Source organism: Cnephaeus nilssonii, assembly GCF_951640355.1.
Source record: "Cnephaeus nilssonii genome assembly, chromosome: 17".
NCBI lineage: Eukaryota > Metazoa > Chordata > Mammalia > Chiroptera > Vespertilionidae > Cnephaeus > Cnephaeus nilssonii.
In genome coordinates, this window is record NC_137088.1 from 56,146,955 (window position 1) to 56,168,597 (window position 21,643).

Sequence of the window (21,643 nt, forward strand, 5' to 3'; positions counted from 1 at the left end):
CCAATGAGCCTGAAGCAAGTTCTAGTGGAGCAAAGAGAAAGAAGAGCTACATGATGCTTTTATGGAGGGGTCTTCCTAACAATGACATCCCTCCATTCTTCCACCCCTCCATCCCTCCCTCCTTTCACTCCTCCATCCTTCCATCTATCCCTCCACCCCTCCATATCTCCACCCCTCTACCCCTCCATCCTTCCCTCCTTTCACCCCTCCATCCTTCCATCCCTCTACCCGTCCATCCATCCACCCCTCCATCCATCCACCTTTCCACCCATCCCTCCATCCTTTCACCCCTCCATCCCTACATCTTTCCACCCATCCATCCCTCCACCTTTCTACCCCTCCACTCCTCCACCCCTCCACCCCTCTACCCCTCCATCCCTCCATCTCTCCATCTCTCCACCCTTCCATCCTTCCATCCCTCCACCCATCCATCCCTCCGTCCTTTCACCTATCCATCCCTCCACCATTCCATTCTTTCATCCTTTCACCCCTCTATCCCTCCACCCAACCATCCCTCCTCCTCTCCACCCATCCATCCCTCCATCCTTCTGCCCATTCATCCTTTCACTCCTCCCCCCATTCTTCCATCCCTCCACCTCCATCCCTCCATCTCCTCCACCCCTCCATCCCTCAATCTCCCCTCCCCTCCACCCATCCATCCTTCCATCCCTCAATCCCTCCACCCCTCCATCCCTCCTCTCCATCCCTCAATCCCTCCATCCCTCCTCTCCATCCCTCAATCCCTCCTCCCCTCCACCCATCCATCTCTCCATCCTCCCCTCCACCCATCCATCTCTCCATCCTCCCCTCCACCCACCCATCCCTCCTCTTCTCCTCCATCCCTCCTCTCCATAGTCAGTCATCAGTAGCTCTGGACATTGATGGATGGAGGGATGGATGGGTGGAGGAGTGAAGGGATGGAGAGAAGGATGGGTGGAAAGGTGAGTTCTAGTGTGATTTTCATGTTTTACTGTACATTTCATTTCCTTTTTGTTAAATTTTCATTTACATTTAATGTCCTTTATGTTTTCAAAGTGTTTATTTATAGATTAACCTTTAATAAGAAAGGTTAAAACAGAGAATCAGCCCTAGTCAGTGTGCTAAATGGTTAGAGCGCCGGCCTTGGAACAAAAGGTTGTGGTTTGATTCCTGGTCAGGGGCACATACTTTGGTTGCAGATTTGGTCCCTGGCACTGGTCAGGGAGTGTGTAAGATACAACCAATAGACGTGTCTCTTTCACATTGGTGTTTCTCTCTTTCTTTCTCCCTTCCTTCCTCCCTTCCACAATCTAAAAATCAATGGAGAAAATACCCCTGGTTGAGAATTAACAAAAACAACAACAACAAAAATGGAATCATTTGGGGGTTTGGAACGGATTAATTTAGTTTTCATTATTTCTAATGGGAAAAATGATTTCATTTTTGAACAAGTTGCTTCTCAAACTGCCTTTGGGAACACATAGAATCCGAGAACCGAGGCTCCACTGTATTTTAGGCTTTTGCTCCAGCACTGCTATAGTTTGACTGCCACAGACGGAATGTAAATGACTGTGTTCGTGGGAAACTTGTGACCATTCCTGTTACAGATAATGCTCTGGCTGCCATCCTTGTCCTGAAATCTTTCCTGCTGTAGCTGGTGATTTCCTTAGAAAAGTTCTTGAAAATATAATGGCTGACGGATGTGTATGGACCTTTTCAAAGTTTACATCAATTTCTTTTATTTTCTCACCCAAATGTGAGGTTGTTCATTTGCTGTGGCTCGCTCTAAGTGCTCCTACACCATCACCTTCCCATCAGATTTGGAACCGCCTCCAAGTGTGAAGTGTGAGAGGGTAACACAGGTGTGCTGACTTGGATGCTGTCAGGGTCGGCAGGTGACACTAAGGCAGACTAGTCTGCGTCAGAAGGAGGGGCCGGAACCCGCTGAGGCAAGAACAGGCCCTTCCGAGAGGGAGCTCTCCTCAGCTCTGCCCCTGGTGACCCACCACAGGGCAGCTCAGATTTATCCTGAGGAACCAGAAATCCATCTTTTGGTGTGAAAACTTTTTTTTTAATTAAATACCGGGTAGGCCAATAGCATTACCTGTGAACTGTTCCCCAGAGCCACCTGCTTGGGGCGCTCTGCTTTAACTGTGACTTATCTGGGCTCCTGCCATGTGTTTAGATCATCAGGGCTGAGCCGAGAGGGAGCGTGGAGGGATGGCAGCCTCTGGGCACACCTCGGAGAGAAGAGGCTCTCAGGGTGCTTGTCAGCTGGGAAGCACTGCCTGGCCTGGCCACCAGTCCTCCGGAGCCTTTTGAGCTGAGGGACTGTCACATCTCCGTTTCCTCAGGACACTTGCAGAGCTTAGCCTCTAGCCCCAGCCAGGGCCTGCACAGGGGGGCCTGGTTCTTAGCTCCTGTTCTCTCCTCATCCAGGCCCTTCAGCCACTGGCGCCGTTCACTCATTGCTTCACAGAAGTTTGCTGAGGGGCTGCTACATGCCAGGCCACGGTCTGGACCAGGTGCAGCAGAGTAGAATCAGGAGCACTGGCAGCATGTGGGTTGGGATTTTGAATAAATTCTTAGGATGGTTGTGGGAGATAAATCAGGTCATGACCCCAGGGTGGAGTGGACAGGGGTCTGCACACTTTGGCGAGCTTGTTGAAACATAGATTCCTGGCCCCAAACCCAGAGGTTCTGAGTCAGTGGCTTGGGGTGGGGCCCAAGAGTGTGCATTCCTAAAGAGCGCCATGGGTAGCAGTGGCTTAGGGACCTGTAGGCATTGTAAGTACTTTGTGTTTTCTCCGCGATAGCTAGGGAGCCATTGCAGAGCGGCTCTTGCAGGGCAGTGGTCTGATCTGGCCTGTTCCCGGGAATTACTCCAGCCGTGTTCTGAAAGCAGACTGCAAGCGGCAGACCTTCAAGAGACTCAGTGACCCAGTGAGAAAAGGCTATGGTAACACTAGAAGTGGGGACAGTTAGTTCAATTCTGGGTGCATTCTGAAGAGGGAGCCAGTACCCGATGAATTGGATATTGAGTTGAAGAAAAGAAAGGAGTTTTCTCCCAAAGTGAGAAAAGCAAAGAAAGGTTTTTGGAATGAGCAACTGGGTTGAACCATAAGACCAGTTTTTGACCTAGAGAAGGATGGAGAGGTCGTGGGAGGAGCTGACTTAGAGGGGATGATGGCATGTCAAGGTTGAGATGTCTGCAGGCCTCCAAAGGATGCTATGGAGTAGGCAGGTAAGGTGAACCTCTGGGCTGGGCATTTAAACCCTGGGGCTGGCTGAGGTCGCCAGGGCTGTGTGCAGGGGAACATCAAACTTGGAGCCTGAGGCACTCTGACATTCCAGAGGAGAAGATGGGAAAGCTAGCAAAGGACATGCGAAGCAAAGATGAGGATGTAAGGAAAACCAGGCGAGTGTGGAAAGTTAGAGCCAAGTAAACAGCGTGCAGTAAGAGCCTCCTTGCTGTCCTTTGAGCACGGGAGGCTTCCTCCCACCAGGACTTCTGCACTTGCCCGCGCTCTTCCCCTGCATCTGCCTGGCTCATCTCCCCTGCGGCAGGTCTGTGCTTGCAGGTCACCTCGGAGAGGCCCTCCCTGGACAGCCTGTGGAAGAAGAGGATAGTTGTCAGGCATATGGTGGGCACTCAGCAATATTTGTTGAATGAATGGTGATCATATAACTCTCTTCATGGGAGCAGAACTCCAGGTGAGAACGTGTGAAGCATCAAGGTGTGGTGTGGTCCATGGAGCGTCCCCAGGTGTTTTATTAGAAATGCATGATCATGGGTCCTGCCCTAGATCTATGGAATTACCCTATTTAATAAGATCCCAGGTGATTTATATGCACATTAAGGTCTGCACCCAATCCTGTACATAGTTCTTTATGTATACTCTCAGATGTACCAAGAACACGTCTCCTATAGTTGCTTCTGTATTCCATCAATTGTCTTCCTATGGTTAAAACACTGTGTGAAGAGGCTTTCAAGAATATTTTATGTGGTCATTCAAGTGATTTCTTAGTTTTATTTTGAATTGACCTGCACTGGGAATGAATATAAACTGCACAGCATCTCATACATAGCAGACACTTTTGAATGAATGAATTCTTATTCTGTTTTCTATAGTTTAAGTCTCACTATTTAATAGGACATGCTATTTAATACCCATGCATAATGACTGGCATGATCCTCAGAGAGCAGGACCCGTAAATGCATGGTTTTCTCCCAAAGTGAGTAATGGATTAAGTTTATTAGGTCTTGCTGCTTCTCTCCTAGGAATTTGATTCTATAAGTGATGTTTTTAATCTAGGTTTATAAATATTCTGCAGGCAATGGCTCCCACACTTAAATCTCTCATATTTCTATTTGGCCAACATTAAAATGTGGTGTTCTTTTTATACTTGGACGTGTCATACTTGGACCTTTGGCTTATTTTAGTCTGAGAGATTAAAAAAGTATATATAGGAGGAGTTTCTTATTGAGAATACCTTTTTTTCTGAGGCTACTAAATATTGTTTGTCCTAATCGCAAAGCATCCCACCTTGAGGATTATAACACGCACATTAGCTAAGGATAAAAGACTGGCTAGGAATTTTTGGTCTAGTTTATTCCATTACAACATCAAACATTTAGAAAAATGTACTTACTATCCTTCCCTTTTGTGCACATTTATAACTCATTTGTCTGAATTCAGAATCTTACAAAGTAGCATGACAGGAAACAATGTGAAAGTATATAAACCAATAAAAGTGGGACATAAATTCATATGTATTTCCATGTGCACACAAAGGGTATGTGAGTGCACCTCTGGATGTACATGGCTTATCTTCTCCTCTTTACTCAGTTAATGCCCTAGATCCAGACTCACCAGCAGTGCAGGCTGTTGGCCTCCTTTGCTCCTGGGGACAGAATGATGGACACCTGGGTTTGATTTCTCACCCTGGCAAGTCTTTTCACCTTCTTTTCAGGATTTCTGTTTCTTTATATTTAAAATGGGATAATTAAGCACACCCTGGGTTCTTACATGGCTGCTTGTCCAGTTTAGATGTATTTGGAAAAACAACTACACAAAATTATATAGACATATACTATTTCTTTTAGAAAAATGACCTCATTCTTTTCTTCAAACCTGGCCAAGACGTCAGTGTAGTAGGAAAGCTGAATTCTAGCCCAGTGAAATGTCCTACAGGGCCGGTTTGCACCTTCTGTAAAAATCCTGAGAGCAGTATGTTAGGTATGGGGGCCCTGCAGTACCGGTGCAAGGACTCGCCTGGGCCTCTGCAGTGCATAAGCCGCCTGAACAAGGGTAAGGAGTGTGTGTGGCCACCCTGAACAACATGTGAGGAGTGGGCATGGCTGTGTGCAAGGACACTCTTCATGGACATTGATTAGTTTCATATAATTTTCCTGTATCATGAAATATCATTCTTCTTTTGATATTTTCTAACCATTTAAAAATGTAAAATCTATTATTTATTGATCTTATCAAACATTGGGAGAGACCAGGATGGGCTGGTGGGCAGACTCCTGTGAGAGGGAAAAAGGACTTGGGCTTGTCAACCTTAGACACTTCTAACTTTCCTTTATTTAAGGACTAGAGGCCAGGTGCATGAAATATGTGCATGGGGGTGGGGTGTTCCTCAGCCTGGTCTGCACCCTCTCCAATGCGGGACCCCTCGGGAGATGTCCGACTGCCTCTTGCAATCCAGGACTGCTGGCTTCTAACCACTCGCCTGTCTGCCTGCCTGATCGTCCCTAACTCCTCCGCTTGCCTGCCTGCCTGGTCGCCCCTAACCACCTCTGCCTGCCTGCCTGCCTGATTGCCCCTAACTGCTCCCCTACTGGCCTGATCACCCCTAACTGCTTCCCTGCTGGCTTGATCGCCACTAACCACCTCTGCCTCGCCCCACACCCGGGACCCAGGATTCTCTCCTCTGGCCAGTCACAGGCACCCATGACCAGAGCTTCCCTCCCTTTGGCCAGCCAAAGGCATCCAGGACCCTGGCCGGCTTCGCTCGGGCTGGCCACAGCCACAGGGGACCATGGGTGGGAGGCTTCGCGTAGGCCGCAGCCACAGGCACCGGGACTGGGGGGTTGGTGGCTTGCGCCTCTCCCGAGCCACAGGCACAGGCACTGCCGTCCGGGACCGCGGGGTGGGAGGCTTGTCCCTCTCGCAGGCACAGGCACAGCTGCTGGCGCCTGGGACCACGGGGACTGTGGGACAGGCGGCTTGTCCCTCTCCCAGGCCGCAGCCTGGCTGGTCACCATTCCTCTCTCCCCAGTGTTGAGTGTCTGAGCCATTAAGGCGTGAGGGTGTGACGACTACTTGCATATTAGCTCTTTATTATATAGGACTAGAGGCCCGGTGCATGAAATTCGTGCATGGGGGGGTTCCCTCAGCCCAGCCTGCACCCTCTCCAATCTGGGACCTGAGCGGGCCTAAACCGGCAGTCGGACATCTGTCTCACAATCTGGGACCACTGGCTCCTAACTGCTCACCTGCCTGCCTGCCTGCCTGATCGCACCTAACTGCCCCCCCCCCCTGCTGTCCTGGTCACTCCAACTGCCCCCCTTGCAGGCATAGTCGCCCCCAACTGCCCCCACTGCCGGCCTGGTCACTTCCAACTGCCTGGTCGCCCATTAGTGCCCCCCCCTGCCAACCTGGTCACCCCTTACTGTACCCCCTGCTGGCGTGGTCGTCTCCAACTCCCCCCCCCCCTACCAACCTGGTCGCCCCTCACTGCCCCCCCCCCCACCGGTCTGGTCGCCCCTCACTAACCCCCCTGCCAGCCTGGTTTGCCCCACATAGCCTGCTGCTCGGTCGTTTGGTTGCCCCTCACTAACCCCCCTGCCGGCCTGGTTGCCCCATGCAGCCTGCTGCTCGGTCATTTGGTTGTCCCTCACTAACCCCCCTGCCATCCTGGTCTCCTTATTTTTTTCAAGAATGGTGATTGCATAATTGACCTCTATAAACTGTCGTTTAGAATCTAAACTTTAGATAACAGTATGAGAAGAATGGTGGTGTGTGGGTGACAGTGGGTAGCAATTTCTTGAATTATTATTACTTTAATTTTCCTTAAATTTAATGAGCAAAAGAACACATTCTCTGTCTAAACATAAAATGAGAAATTGAAATACTTTTTTGACTTGTTAAAAATATAAAATCAATTATAAATTAAAGGGATTATGTGATTTTCACTCAATTTTATTTATAATATTCTGGTTTATAAATAGTACAGGGAATAGAACAGTGGACATCAGTTGGGGATATTTTTTCCTCCAGTGAACTATTTTTTCAGCCAAGATAGTAGTGTCTGCTGCACCGTCTCACACGAGTGCGCTAGGATGTCTTCAGAATGAAACTGATGGCAAATGACCTGTCAGTGTCACCTGGGAAGTGACAGAGCTCAAGTGGGACAGTTAGAAGGTGATCCATTCCAGTTCTCTTACTGTCAGTTCAACATCTGAATGAAGAAAGGAAAGAGGGCTACGGAGAGGAGTTGCCAGCGGAGAGGAACACCACTGGAGGCAAACGTGACTACCCCGAAGCTGTACTCCAGGCCCGTCATGAGAAGGCAGGTTCTTAGGAAAGGGAACAATGCTGGGAAATATAGAAGGCAGCAGGCAAAGAGGAAGACTGATTGTGAGGCAGGTTGACCCAGAGAGGAAGCACAGGCATGAGTCTGCAGGAGCTGAGCAGGCTGTTGAGGACAGGGCACTGTGGAGGTCCCTCATTCATAGGGTCGCCAGGGGTCACTGCTGAGTCAAGGGTATGCAGCACAACACAGTAACAAGGAAGAAAGTTTCAAGGCTTTGTGTTTGTTTTTTTGTACTTTAACCAGATAGTGATCATTATTTATGTGAAATAAAAATTTTATCAATAAAATATGATGTTTTGATAGGGTATAAAATTTTCTAGCTTTATTTTGTGGTCTGTGCTTTCAAGTGCTGAGCAGTACCTAACTTTTGCTGTTCTAATTCCTCAACTTGAGTAGTTGGTTTGAAGCTAAAAAAGAATGCGGAAATTATTAAGAAATTGTGCAGATGTTTAATGCCACATATATTTTCATTTGCATGCTCATTTGCTGGCTATTTAAAATTAATGAAGGGAAAGTCACTAATTTAAAAGCTATGGTTTAGGATTCTTGAAGACAGAAAATTATATTTATATGGTTTTTAAAATAGAGGACTATAGACCCTCACAGTCATGCGACGAGGAAGTTAATGCAGGGTTCCTGCCTTCCTCCAGCATCTCCGGAAGGTGATCGGCAGCCTCCGTGCCCCTTGCTTCCTCATGCAGGCGTGAATGGCAGGCAGGCTGGCGGGTGAGAGTGCTAGAGTGCAGCTGGGCCAGGTCAGGGCTTCTCTGCGGGTCTCCACAACCCCTGCAGGGGTCCTACCAGATCAAAACTATCCTAATAAAAGAGTAATATGCAAATTGACCATCACTCCAAAGACACAAAGATGGCCGCCCCCATGTGGTCAAAGATGGCTGCCCCCATGTGGACACAAGATGGCCACCACAAGATGGCTGGCAGGGGAGGGCAGTTGTGGGCAGTTGAGGGTGACCAGGCTGGCAGGGGAGGGCAGTTGGGGGAGACCAGGCCAGCAAGGGAGGGCAGTTGGGGGGACCAGGCCTGGAGGGGAGGGCAGTTGGGGGGAATAAGACTGCAGGGGAGGTCAGTTGGGAGGACAGGCTTGCAGGGGAGAGCAGTTGGGGGGGACCAGGCATACAGTGGAGGGCAGTTGGGGGGGACCAGGCCTGCAGTGGAGGACAGTTGCAGGGGGACCCGGCCTGCAGGGGAGGGCAGTTGCGGGGGACCAGGCCTGCAGGGGAGGGCAGTTGGGGGGGACCAGGCCTGCAGGGGAGGGCAGTTGTGGACGATTAGGCAAGCAGGGAGGGCAGTTAGGGGTGACCGGGCCAGCAGAGAAGGGCAGTGGGGGAGACCAGGACAGCAGGGGAGGGCAGTTAGGGGGGACCAGGCCTACAGGGTAGAGCAGTTGAGGGGGACCAGGACAGCAGTGGAGGACAGTTGCGGGGGGACCCAGGCCTGCAGGGGAGAGCAGTTGAGGGGGACCAGGCATGCAGTGGAGGGCAGTTGGGGGGGACCAGGCCTGCAGTGGAGGACAGTTGCAGGGGGACCCGGCCTGCAGGGGAGGGCAGTTGGGGGGGACCAGGCCTGCAGGGGAGGGCAGTTGGGGGGGACCAGGCCTGCAGGGGAGGGCAGTTGTGGGCGATTAGGCAAGCAGGGAGGGCAGTTAGGGGTGACCGGGCCAGCAGAGAAGGGCAGTGGGGGAGACCAGGACAGCAGGGGAGGGCAGTTAGGGGGGACCAGGCCTACAGGGTAGAGCAGTTGAGGGGGACCAGGACAGCAGTGGAGGGCAGTTGGGGGGGACCAGGCCTGCAGGGGAAGGCAGTTTGGGGGGACCAGGCCTGCAGTAGAGGGCAGTTGCGGGGGATGAGGCCTGCAGTGGAGGACAATTGGGGGAGACCCAGGCCTGCAGGGGAGGGTAGTTGGGGGGGGGACCAGGACTGCAGGGGAGGACAGTTGGGGGCGATTAGGCCAGCAGGGAGGACAGTTAGGGGTGACTGGGCTGGCAGAGGAAGGCAGTTGGGGGAGACCAGGTCTGCAGAGGAGGGCAGTTGTGGGCGATCAGGCCAGCAGAGAGGTCAGTTAGGGGTGACCAGGCCTGTAGGGGAGGGCAGTTAGGGGCAATCGGGCCGGCCGGGGAGCAGTTAGGTGTCGATCAGGCTGACAGTGGAGTGGTTAGGGGGTGATCAGGCTGGCAGGCAGAAGCAGTTAGGGGCAATCAGGCAGAGATAGGTGAGCGGTTGGGAGCCAGTAGTCCTGGATTGTGAGAGGGATGTCCGACTGCCCATTTAGGCCCTATCCCACCTTGGGGGGCAGTTAGGTGCGATCCTGGTGGGATTGGGCCTAAACGGGCGGTTGGACATCCCTTGAGGGGTCCCCGATTGGAGAGGGTGCAGGCTGGGCTGAGGGACCCTTCCCCTCTTCCCGCCCCGTGCACAAATTTCATGCACCGGGCCTCTAGTCTTCATAATAATACCAATTTGTTAGTTTCCTTTTTTCCTGCTCATCTCACGAGTATGCAGAATAGTTTTATAAATGCTACAGGATGTGTTAAAATGTCATTGTTCTGATGTCCAGTGGAGTATGTGCTAGTGTATACTCTTATGTTTTAAAAATTTCTCATTTTTAATGTCTAATATGCTAAATATTGAGAGGTATAATCCACAGAAACACAACAAACTAGAAGAGTTAAAAAGGGTGCTATGACACACAAAGTTTGAGAACAGCTGTTTCAGATACAGTCTTTCAGAAGCACGATTTAGTTTAAAGCCAGAAATACTCTGTGTGGTGGGTTCTGTTCGCACCTCACGGAGCACCTAGAAAAGGAAGGCCTACAAATGTTGCTGACTCATGGAAGATCACATAAGTTGTAACTTGCAAAGGCAGAATTCAACCCCAGTTCTCGAAGTCTTACCTATTCTGCTGACTGTGCAGTCAGGCGGCCGCCTCTCAGAGAAACAGCAGGTTTGGACAACTAAGTTCTCAGAAGAGGGACTAACTTCTCAGAACTGGGGCCACCCCCAGGGAACATGGATATGAAGGGTGTCCTCATGAACCGTGGGGAGCAGAGACCACATTCTAGTCACTTGTGAGCTGAGTTTGATTTGTACAATCAAACAATTGGGTGTCATTTTCTTAATCTGGGAAATGTTACTCAAAAAAGTTCAGACTGCCAGCTAAGTTGAAGAAGTGGAAGATCTAGCTCTACTGGCCACTATTCCATGCCACCACCTTCAACCGTTTTTTTTTAGGTGAAGTGTGCATCCCCTAGTTTGCCACAGACCTCACCACTCCCTATTATTGCTCCACGGCTCATGAACCTCTGTTATGTTTCCTGACCCAGGTGTTTGGATTGGAAATGGCTGGAGATGATATGTCTACTGCGTAGTGTTTATAGCCAATCTGTTCTCAACTTAATTGAAACCTAAAAAGGCACTGACATCCCGCTCTGGTCACCCCACCGCGAATGTAGTGCAGACCTCACTGGCAAAGCTAAATGGAGACCACGTGGCCTCTCTCCTTACTAAAGCACAAAGTTCTGATTCAGTAAAGAAGGAGGATCTGCCCGTGAATTGCCATTTATTTTTAAATGTGCAGCCTTTTCTTTTCTAAGTGTAATAGTGAGATAAGCACTTTGCACTCACTGGCCTCATTTATGTTTATTTTAGTAATGTCTGTTGTCCTCATTATTCCCGGGTCCAGGCGCTTTCTGGAACTTGGAATGTTTCTGAACCTCTGGTGCACATCAGATCAGTCATCTGAAACCATTGGAGACCATAATCTAAAGGGCTTCATTATCCTGGGCATGTGGACAGAATTATTGAATTTCAAATTTTTATGCTTAAAATAGCTCCCAATTCACCAGTGAATATTAATCTTATCATAGTTTTAATTGTATTTTTGTTAGCCTTTTTTCTTCCTTTACCTCATTCCAGACCATAAGTTTCATAAAGTTGGCAACCATCTCTTTGTTCACAATGTATATTCTATGCCTTGCACAGTGTTTAGCATATAATAACAGTGAGTAATAGAATGAATAAATGAGTAAATGTATAAATGCATCAGTTGTGTATATGATAACTCTTGTTCTCCTTTAGCCCCAGAATTATATTGAAAGATCTTTAGTAAATTTTCATGCTTTCTAATTTGAGGGTTAAATCGGGGAGACATTCCACTTAATTATACTTCCACATAAAGGTACATTCAGTGTGCGTGTGTGCAAGTGCACACGTTCTGTTTTATTTAGGAGCGCTCCCCTCTTCCTGATGTGAGGTCAGGAGGGAGGTTACATCTGTCCAGCTAAGGGTGAGATGCACGTGGAGACCAGAGGCAAGGAGAGGCTGACGGGCCTGCAGGTTCGGCACAGACTCCTGCACACCAGAAGGACCATGGTCCTCAGTCAGAGGGGCGGTTACTTGGCCATCAGGAAGCCTCATGTGTAGCAGCAGCTTCCAGGCAGTGTGTTCTCTGAAGGGGACATAGCTCTGACCTACGGCTGGAAGAGAAATACCATTGTCTATTAATCCTACTGGAACTAAAGATGAATAGTGAAGCGGCCTTGATCTGACACTGAGTTTGACTTTGATTGCTCATCACTTTAAAAGGTTCTTTTATATTTATGAAAAAAAGCATGACGTCAAGTCAAGGGGGGACATTTATATCAATATTTAAGACCAAGCTTGTAGTGCTTCCAGAAAAAATAACAACAAGCCTTGTGTGAACGGGCTTTTACATGCATAACTAATTAGCTTAGGTTATTATAAGCAGGGCTGCTGTGGCAGTTTCCGGCGGTGCCTCGGGACACCTTGTGTATAGTGCCTTCTCTATGCCAGTCAGTCTGCGATTGGAACTGCAGAAAGTAGAGGGAGTGAATAGCCTACCGTTTCTCGCTGGAGTGGGGCCACCTAAAACGTTGTTATGCTGGAAATGCTAGAATATAATCACTATCAGGTGAGCTTTATTCTTCCTATTCAGTCTCTGAGATATAATGCAATGCATTGAGTAATTCGCTTTTTCACGTTATTGCGATAGACACTATTTTCAAGAAGTGTAATTGTTGAAATAATTGTAGTTTGGTGCTATTTACTGTAAGAAGTAATTCCATTTTATTTTTAAGCTAAGTAAATATTAGCAGGCTTTCCCCCAGTGCTTGGCTGTGCTTAGCTCGTAAGAGTAAATTGTTTGTCAAGGAAAAGTGACTTTGAGTATCACTGATTTTTAAAAAAGCATTTTTAATTCTGTATTAATGCTTATGAGAAATAAGAAAGGAGGACAAATATCCTGGTAACTTAATACGCATGTGTTTAAAAACACATGTAAGTGTTAATGCTTTGTAAGAAGCTGCTTAATGGGCATTTGCTTTTTCGGTTGAGTTCACGATCTTAATTAAGATGTTGACTAATTGTGTCCAATGAAAGTGGAGGGTTTAATCCACAACACCTGCTTTAATCATCAGACCGTTTTTGTTTATTTTCAATAACCATTTTACAGGTGTTTCTTATGGAATTAAAAAACACACACAAAACAAAACAAGAAGCTGTTCTGTTTGCCAAGGAAAGTGAAATAAGTTTTGTTATGCTATGCTCCTTCTTCTAGACTGTTGTTTTGATCTTAATAAATCTGTAGTGTGTGTTGGGAAATTTTGCCCTACAGTTAGTTGCATATTTTTAGTTCGACATGAGAAGAAGGGCCGGCCTTACAGAGATGCACCACTCGTTCCCCGGGAAACAAAACAGGCAAAGTGTGAGCCCAAGTCCTAAGAGTGAGGCTCTGAACTTCAGTGATATGGAAACCCATGAGCACAGTGCCTGGTATGCAACCGGGACTGGTCTTTGTTCTGTCGGTGGACTGGCACGCCTCATGTCTGTGCCTGAAACCAGAGCTGTCCGAACTCACCAATAACAGCGCTGTCTTCTCTTCCCTCCGCGGCTATGTTCAGGTGCAGACCCACCTGGAAAACCCCACCAAGTACCACATACAGCAAGCCCAAAGGCAGCAGGTAAAGCAGTACCTTTCTACCACTTTAGCAAATAAACATGCCAACCAAGTCCTGAGCTTGCCATGTCCAAACCAGCCTGGCGATCATGTCATGCCACCAGTGCCGGGGAGCAGCGCACCCAACAGCCCCATGGCTATGCTCACACTTAACTCCAACTGTGAAAAAGAGGTAATTCATGTCTCTTCCCTCTCCTGTTTTCTTACACTAAATGACTGTCTGTTGGATATTGTTCCTGCACTTGACTGTGGACTGTGGTCTGTCCGCGTGGCTACATTCACGGGCCTTGTCCCAGGCTGACCAGTGCCCAGCCCTTCACAGCCTCGCTGGGTTTTGGGCGATGGCGCAGGTGAGACCTGGCCACTCCTCGCCCCCGTTTCCGCTGCCTCTGCTCAGGGTTCTCTTCTCTTCAGTGCCTTTCCATTTACAAAGCAGTGAAAGTGCAGAGAGCGAGGAGAGGGAAGGTGGAAAAGGAAAAGCAAAAATAGACAAGGTGTGGGACAGGCGGTTTAGAAGTTCCGCTTGTATTTCTCTCTGAGTGGAAAAAAATAGTACAGAATGTGTGTGGATGGATTTGAATAATATAGCACACGAGAATCTAACAGAAAGGCAAGTGTTTAATTGCTGGATAAATTCAGTTTTATCATAAAAGCTGCTGCCCATCCAACCTGCTTTTGTAAAGGCTGATTGGAGACAAGACTCAGACACACCTGACGCTAATTGTGGCCTCAGAATCTGGTGCATAGAAATCCGAGAGGAGAGTTGTGATTTAACGTCTGTCATTTCCAAATTATGAGGTGATGAGCCTCATTTTAATGGAGTTTCAGTGTACTCTGAAACTCCAAGGTGACTTTTCTGAAGTTTGCTTGATTTTAATTTCTAAAGGAATTAAGTCTTTACCCCCTGCCCAAACCCACTGTTCTATTTTCTCTGCCCATATTTGTCATCTAACAGGCTGATTTGATGCAAGTTCTTCTTTCATTATTTCATTTCTTGCTCAGATTCACCTTTGTTTGAAAACGTAGTTCATATTGTTGCTGCACAATCAGCCTCATGGGAACATGTGGTTGAAGGGTCATTTGCAAACCCAAGTCATGGGCTGATTTTGCTTGTGTTTTTGCAGGGATTTTATAAGTTTGAAGAACAAAACAGGGCGGAGAGTGAATGCCCAACCATGAACACACACTCCCGAGCATCCTGCATGCAGGTACTGCGGGGCTTGGGGCCCAGGATGGAACACTTGGGAATGAGGATTGGAATTTGTGGCTAATCACACCATCCTGATGCTTAAGGGCCCCCCCACCCCCGATTGATTTTTGTATTTGTTTTGTTTATTTATTTATGTATTTATATAGTATGCCTTTTATTTCAGTTTGAACTCATACCACTCCTACTCACTCCATTATATTCAATTTTGTTTCACAACTCAGGGCATTCACACATGCGCTTATATTTTGCCAAGACTCCTTCTCTCTCTGGGTTGTACCCAGTCCTTACTCATCCTTCAAGACACCCCCGGCATGTCCATGTTTCTGAATGCTTCCCTGACCGCAGATGTAACCACTTCACCTCGCATGCAGTCACTTCTCTAATTTCTACTCCTGTTGGGCTGCGCTACAGGATACTAACAAGTGTTGTTGCGAGTGGCAAAGGGAGTAGGGAATATGCTGTGGTCCAAAAAGAGAGAATTTTGTATAAATAAACACAATTAAGCAGGTTTTTGTTTCTTTTTTCTCTAGGAATAGTGAGAGCCTTTTCAGTTCTCATGTTCACTGCGAATCTTCAGAGTAGACTATATCATATACACTATTTCCCATTTTTTACACAGTACTGAGTATCCCATGGGACTCAAATATCTAATAACTGTCGTTAGTGAAAACGGTTCGGCTATTTTACTTATGATGAGAGGTGCCCTAGAGCTCTGGGCTCCGTGAGGTCAGAGTCTGTACACTCTGTAAAGTGAATTTTCCTTTAATCCCTTTACTGATTTAGTTTTAAAGATAAAAAGCTATAAATAGCCATTTTCTTCGTAGTGTCTCGAGATTAAATAATTACTAAGAGATTAAACTTAAAATGCATTTTCCCTAAGTTGCTTTAAGTAATTAAATAGTGCGTATAATACATAAAGTTCAGTAAACAAAATTAAAATGCTGTAATTCATTTAGATACCATCATAAGTGTACATTATGCAAATGTGTAGGGTAGCAATTTTGATAGGCTATTATTAGTAAAAGGTTCATATGTTATCATATATTGTTTTGTAAAATGGAATCTCATGGAGCATATATTCTGAAACTGTTAATTTAATATTTCATGGATATTTTCCCAAGTAATTAAAGGTTCTATGACAGTCTGCCTAATGGGTATATAAATTATGCTACATTCATTTATTGACATAGTTATATATTTAAAATGTGTGTATAGATGTATAAGAGAAAGCAAAATAATAAGCCACAAAAATTTATTGCTTTTTTATATTTTCTGTTATCAGCTTGCATTACTTTTTTCATAAAAGTAAAAAATTATTTAAAAAATTTTATCACACCAGTTCCTCTAATTTTTATAGTGAAAATAAAATAAAAATTTACAAAGAAAGGTTTTTTTAAGTCCCTTGGCCCATTTGCCTGTTCACTAGCATAATTAGAAAATTATCTCTTAAAAACAAACAAAACAAATAAAACTGGTATACCTACAGATGGAACTTAATGAAGTATGCTGGCAGTTATTCAAAACCGCCTTCCAATCACTCTTCTCAGGACCTGTGAGCACTTTGCATGATTTATTCTGAGACCTTATAAGAATCCAGTAAGGCAGTGAGCATTATGAACCCATTTTACAGATAGGCCCACTGAAGCATTAAAGATTGGGGGCTTTGCCTCCAGTCCCGAAAGAGGGAGAACAAAAGTTCCAACAAGTCCCGTGATACTGGAGCCTGTCCTCTTTAATTGGAAGTGGCAAAAAAAAAAAAAAAAAAAAAAAAAAAAAAGACCCACAGGAGCATGTCTCTGAGTCCTGAGATTTCGTCATGTGCTTACGAAGGACTCTTAAGATCCAGGCCTGTGTGGCGTGCCCGTGCACATGCACACACAGACACACACACACAACTAGCCCATGTACATAAGGTGTTGGTGGAGAAATGTTTTCGCAGACTTGTCTTGCAGCTGCTGCGATGCGCACGTAATCACTGCTGTTTACCATCATAGCTGGTGCTTTGACACTTTAGGAATAAAATTGTCCAGTGGGAATGTCAGCTCCAGGGCTGTGATGATAACCCCGTCCTGGGGGAGTCCCGGGGAGCACAGAGCACAGGGCAGCTTCACAAGGAGAAACTTACTTTATAAGTCACTGTGAGATCAGTGCAGGCTGCCAGGGCCCGAGAGCTGTGCCCCACACCCTGACGGGAGTGAAGGGCTGGACTACGCCCCTGCCCCCCCCCCCCCCCCCGTCTCCCTCCTCCAAGGAGGACCTGGGAAGTGAAATACCACCGCAGTTGAGAGCCTGGGTTCAACTTGGGACTCTGAGCCTTGCACAAGTGACTTAGGGGTAGTTGCTTCTCGTTTATCCCGCCTGGAAAACTACTGTAATAATAGCACTGTCCCTGTTTGGGCTACTGCGGAAGGTAAAATCCCTGAGCACAGCGCCGGCGCCCGCTCCTCACGCACACAGCGCTGGTGGATGCCAGCCCTGCCACCTGTGCGTGCTAATGGCCTTAGTCATGCTCACATTTTGGGAGAAAGGACAGTTCTTAGAATCTAACTAAAGAGCATTATTGCTTTGGGTAAGAAAAGAGTTGGATCTCTTTTTGGGTTGCTTTGCATGGTTTTGCTTACATCTCTCTCCCATTGCCCTTTTTCCTGCAGATGGATGATGTTATCGATGACATCATTAGCCTAGAGTCAAGTTATAATGAAGAAATCCTGAGCTTGATGGATCCTGCCTTGCAAATGGCAAATACGGTATTGATGACTTTTCTTTAAGGAAAATCTTAAGCTATTTTCAGTGTTCTCTCCCTTTGCCAGAACTTTTAGTTTATCTTTGGAAGTGATTCATCAAGAAATGTATTAATAATAAAACAGAATTGTCTCAGGATCACAAAGAAGTGACTTGGACATCAAAAGCTAAGTTTACAAAGCTCCACTTTCCCTAGAGTCCAGGTCCACTCTAGGACGGCAGGCCTTCTGTCCCCTACGTCCTTCCCCGCTGAACACACTCTGCCCCGGGCCGGTGGGCTGCTGCGCCCAGCAGGTTCTAGCCTGAAGAAATAATGCAGTCTGTAAGGCAGCATCTTGCTATTCACAGGTGATAGGGGGACAGTCAGGTTACCATCAGCAGCAAAATTTATTCCTATTTTAGTACATTTTTAAAAAGTAGAACTCTTTGCTCTTATGTGTCACGGCCCCCTATAATCTGGAGCCCTGCCTGTATTGCTTATTGTATTTCACTCCTTACATTTGTGCCTATGTGACTCTCCTGCCCGTCTCACTGCAGGTGTGTTTTGTCCTTGCGGTCATTCTGAGTTCTGTCAGTCCGGGGGTCTGTCATTGCTGCCGTCACCGGGTTCATCGCCTGCCCCAGGTGTGGGCGTGCGGCGTGGCAGGCAGGCTCCCAGTGGTTGTGTGCCCAGCCCGTCCTGTCACTTCCTACGAGAGCGATGCCGTGCGCTATCGTAGTCCTTAATGACTAGTATGTCAACGCGAATTTGCATAGGGGTGAAGGGAAGTCATTGGTTGAGGGGTGCAGTTTCAGATTTGCAAGATGAAAAAGCTCTGGAGATGTTTCACAGCAATGTGAATATACTTAACACCACTGAACTGTACGATTAAAAATGGTTAAGATGGTATATTTTATATGATTTTTTTTTACTACAATAGAATAATTTTTACAAACTAAATTCCTATAATAAGTTCTCTTGGCCAGGAAGCATGATAACCTATAATAAGTTACGCCTGCATTGTTAGTAAGCTAAATTTTTATAGTTAGCATTTTCTTTTCCATCAAGTTAATTACCTGATGTCTGGAGGAGTGAGGACACCCCTTGAAACCTCAAGCCTCTTCTGGGATCTTTAGTTTTATCAACTCCTTCCCATTAAGTTCGCTCCCTGGTTTTGAAAGAACGAAATGTCCTGCCGTCCTGACAGATGTGTCCATGCAAACGCGCCGTCCTCTCTGAGCCCTCGGTTGGCTTCCGTGGACCCCTTCCCTTTCCAGCTTTGTGCCCCCTGGGAGGCAGACCACACCTGTCGGCAGGCAAAAGCCCAGGTGAGCTTGCCCTCGGGAATTCATAAACATACCCCAAGCCAGGGGTGTGTGTCTAGTGTTTCCCATGCCCACCGCCTCAATCAGCCATGCCCCAGTCATCTCAAAAGAACTCCGGTGGTGAGGCGGCCCCTTTGCCAGTGGTGTCTGGTGGACATCCGGCCCCATTCAGGACGACTGTAGAATTGATAAAATTTAAAAATCATAATTGCTTTTGTTTTTCTCCAAGGGTGAGGGCATCTGAGCCACCCTTCTCTTGCACTGACCTTCTCTTGCATGTCCTGTGTCCCCAGCCAGGAAAGCAGACCCAGCTTCTTAGTGCCTCCAGGGAAGGAGTGCACCAGCTCACAGGGAAGCAGTGATGCACAGTGGCTAGGAGCTGGAGATTTCCGTCAGACCTGGCTTCCAATCCTGTGTGGCCTTGCAGTTACTTAGCTTCCTGAAGCCCTGCTTTTCCCCTCTGTCAAATGGGGCTGATAATTGTGTCTCCCTCACATGGTCATCCCATAAAGGATGTAGAGCAGTTAGCATCGACACAAGTTGTACTCAACATATTTAATTATTAAGTGGAATTTATTACACTGTAAAATAATTGTGATAGTATTTTATTCCGGTGGTATTTATTGAGCACCCGACTGTGTCCAGCTGCACGTTACAATAGCCTCATACTTAGTCACCCAGATGGTCCTCACAGTGAGTCTCTGGGAATCCCAGACTTGGGCCTCAGCTCACCTCACGGAGAACTCATCCCATGACAGCGCCTCTGGAGACAGTTGTCATGACCCCGTTTCTTCTCTGCTTTAGCCTAAATCCATGTGGACCCGTCAGTCTGTCCTCAGTCTGTCCACATTGGATCATATTCCCTCATGGTCTGATTATCCTGCAGTGAAGTGAAGGTTGGTTTAGCATTCACTAAATGCCGAATAACCAGCCCGCACTGGGCGAGGCCTCGGGATGCAGGCGAGGGGCTATTCCTCTGGCTCACCCGCCAGACAGGGCGCCAGGCAGACCTTGAATGGAAAAGGGTGTCAGAGGCGGGGAGGCCATCTCAGCAGAGTTCCCAGATAGGACCCCCATCCCGACCCCCCTGGGCAGAGTTGAAGTGATTCCCAGCCGGGAGGGGAATAGTAACCTGTCGCCACCCTCAGAAGTCACTGACTTTGTCCTGGAGTTCATTTCTCTTCTGTATTCGCACCCTGGAAAAGGCATGTGGCCCCAATGGAGCCTTCCCGCAAGAAAACTATTGAAACATTTTGCTGAGACAGTGTGTTGTAGAGGCTTAAAACACAGACTCTGAGCCACACCTCTGCACTCAACACACACTCCCAAGCCAGCTGACTTCTCTGCCTCACTTTTCTAGCCCAGAAAATGGGGATAAAAACAGCATCTGAACAGTAGAATCAAGAATTCATCTACAAAAAAGCACTTGAACAGTCCTGGCCCTGATATGCTCTCACTAAATGTTAGTTAAGCCTTTATTTTTGATAAATTTGGGTTTTGGTTATCAAAATTAAATAACAAAGCTACTACAACTTAATAACATTTTAATTTTTTCCACAGTGAAGTTTAAACAATGTTTTTCATGTTAGGCATTTCCCCCTTTATTTGATTCTTTGAAATCTTTGTTTCAAGTTATTTAAAAAAAAAAAAAAGTGGAAGGAGCACAGAGAGGAAACTGTCCTTAGGGAATTGGAGTCTAGAAACCACTCTTCTGAGAGCACAAGGGCCTCTTGTGGCATCAGAAACAAAGAATAGAAGTCCCAGTTTGCTTGTGCTAACAGTGCCCAATTGATACTCAGAGAAGGGGACCATCCAGAGGGAAATATTTTACAGTGATCATTTACTTGAAAAAGTAATCATTTTTGGTGGATCAGAAAATTGAACAACTCGATCCAGACCAAGTTTGGGGTCACACCCCCAGGTGAGTCCAGCTTCTTGTTTGCCGAGGGGCTGTGCTCCCCGCTGTCCCTGTGTCGGTGGTGTGCCGGAAGTGAGGTCTTGTCCACCAGGTTAAGGTGCTGGGTAAAACCCAGCAGACACCCCTCCCTTCTTCCTTAGCTCCAAAGGTGTGATTTTGACCTAATTTTGATGTTAACTGTTTATGAGGGAGTTTTTCTAATCCAGAAGGGGAACCACAGCATACTTTCTTAAATATGCATGACTAGGAGACTAATTTTCAATTAGAAAGCCATACCATTTTAATCAGCCTTCCTTTTGGTAGCTTCAACGAATTATAGCCATTAATACAAAGAACAGACGCCACCATTTAGGGCAGGATCTCTTGGCCTTGGCACTGTTAACATGTGAGATGGATCATCCTGGGTTGTGGGCCGTCCTGTGCACTTTACAATGGTTAGCAGCACCCCTGGCCTCCACCCATAGGTGTCAATAGCACCCCCTCCCAGTTGTGACAGCCAACAATGTCTTTGACATTGACACATGTCCCTTGGAGGGAAAATCACTGGTTTGAGATACTGCGTGAGCATCTCAGCCCCACAGACTCCGATTCCTGTGTTTAGATGTGTGCTGCAGGTGGATAAATGGTCAGCCAGTCGTTGGTAATTAACATGGTGCACGGTTTTCTGTATCAAAGCAGGTCGTGCCCGAGGCAGGTTTGAACTGGTCTCTGACCCCAGGTGTAGAGTCGCCATATTATTACTCTGTGAGTTTGACTATCCATACTTTGAATTGTTCTGGGCTTTGAATTGTTCGGGTCCAGTTGGAAATTAATTGAACACTGCAGCTTCTCATTAACATCAGGTTGAAACTGCCCTCCCCCACTACTGCTAAGAACGCGGGACATGGCCTCCTACC

The 21,643-nt window shown here is 47.1% G+C and overlaps 1 protein-coding gene across 11 annotated transcripts in view; it reads left to right on the forward strand.

Annotated features, from left to right (window-relative positions):
- The window catches only part of MITF (melanocyte inducing transcription factor), a gene marked incomplete at its 5' end in the record, with an annotated part of 254,096 nt that overhangs the window by 209,851 nt on the left and 22,602 nt on the right, over nucleotides 1-21,643 (forward strand). For all 11 annotated transcript variants that reach the window (XM_079794736.1, XM_079794740.1, XM_079794739.1 and 8 more), the window contains 3 exons: nucleotides 13,517-13,744; nucleotides 14,697-14,780; nucleotides 17,434-17,529. In XM_079794736.1, the coding sequence (XP_079650862.1) occupies nucleotides 13,517-13,744; nucleotides 14,697-14,780; nucleotides 17,434-17,529 (408 nt within the window). The remainder of the gene's footprint in view (nucleotides 1-13,516; nucleotides 13,745-14,696; nucleotides 14,781-17,433; nucleotides 17,530-21,643) is intronic.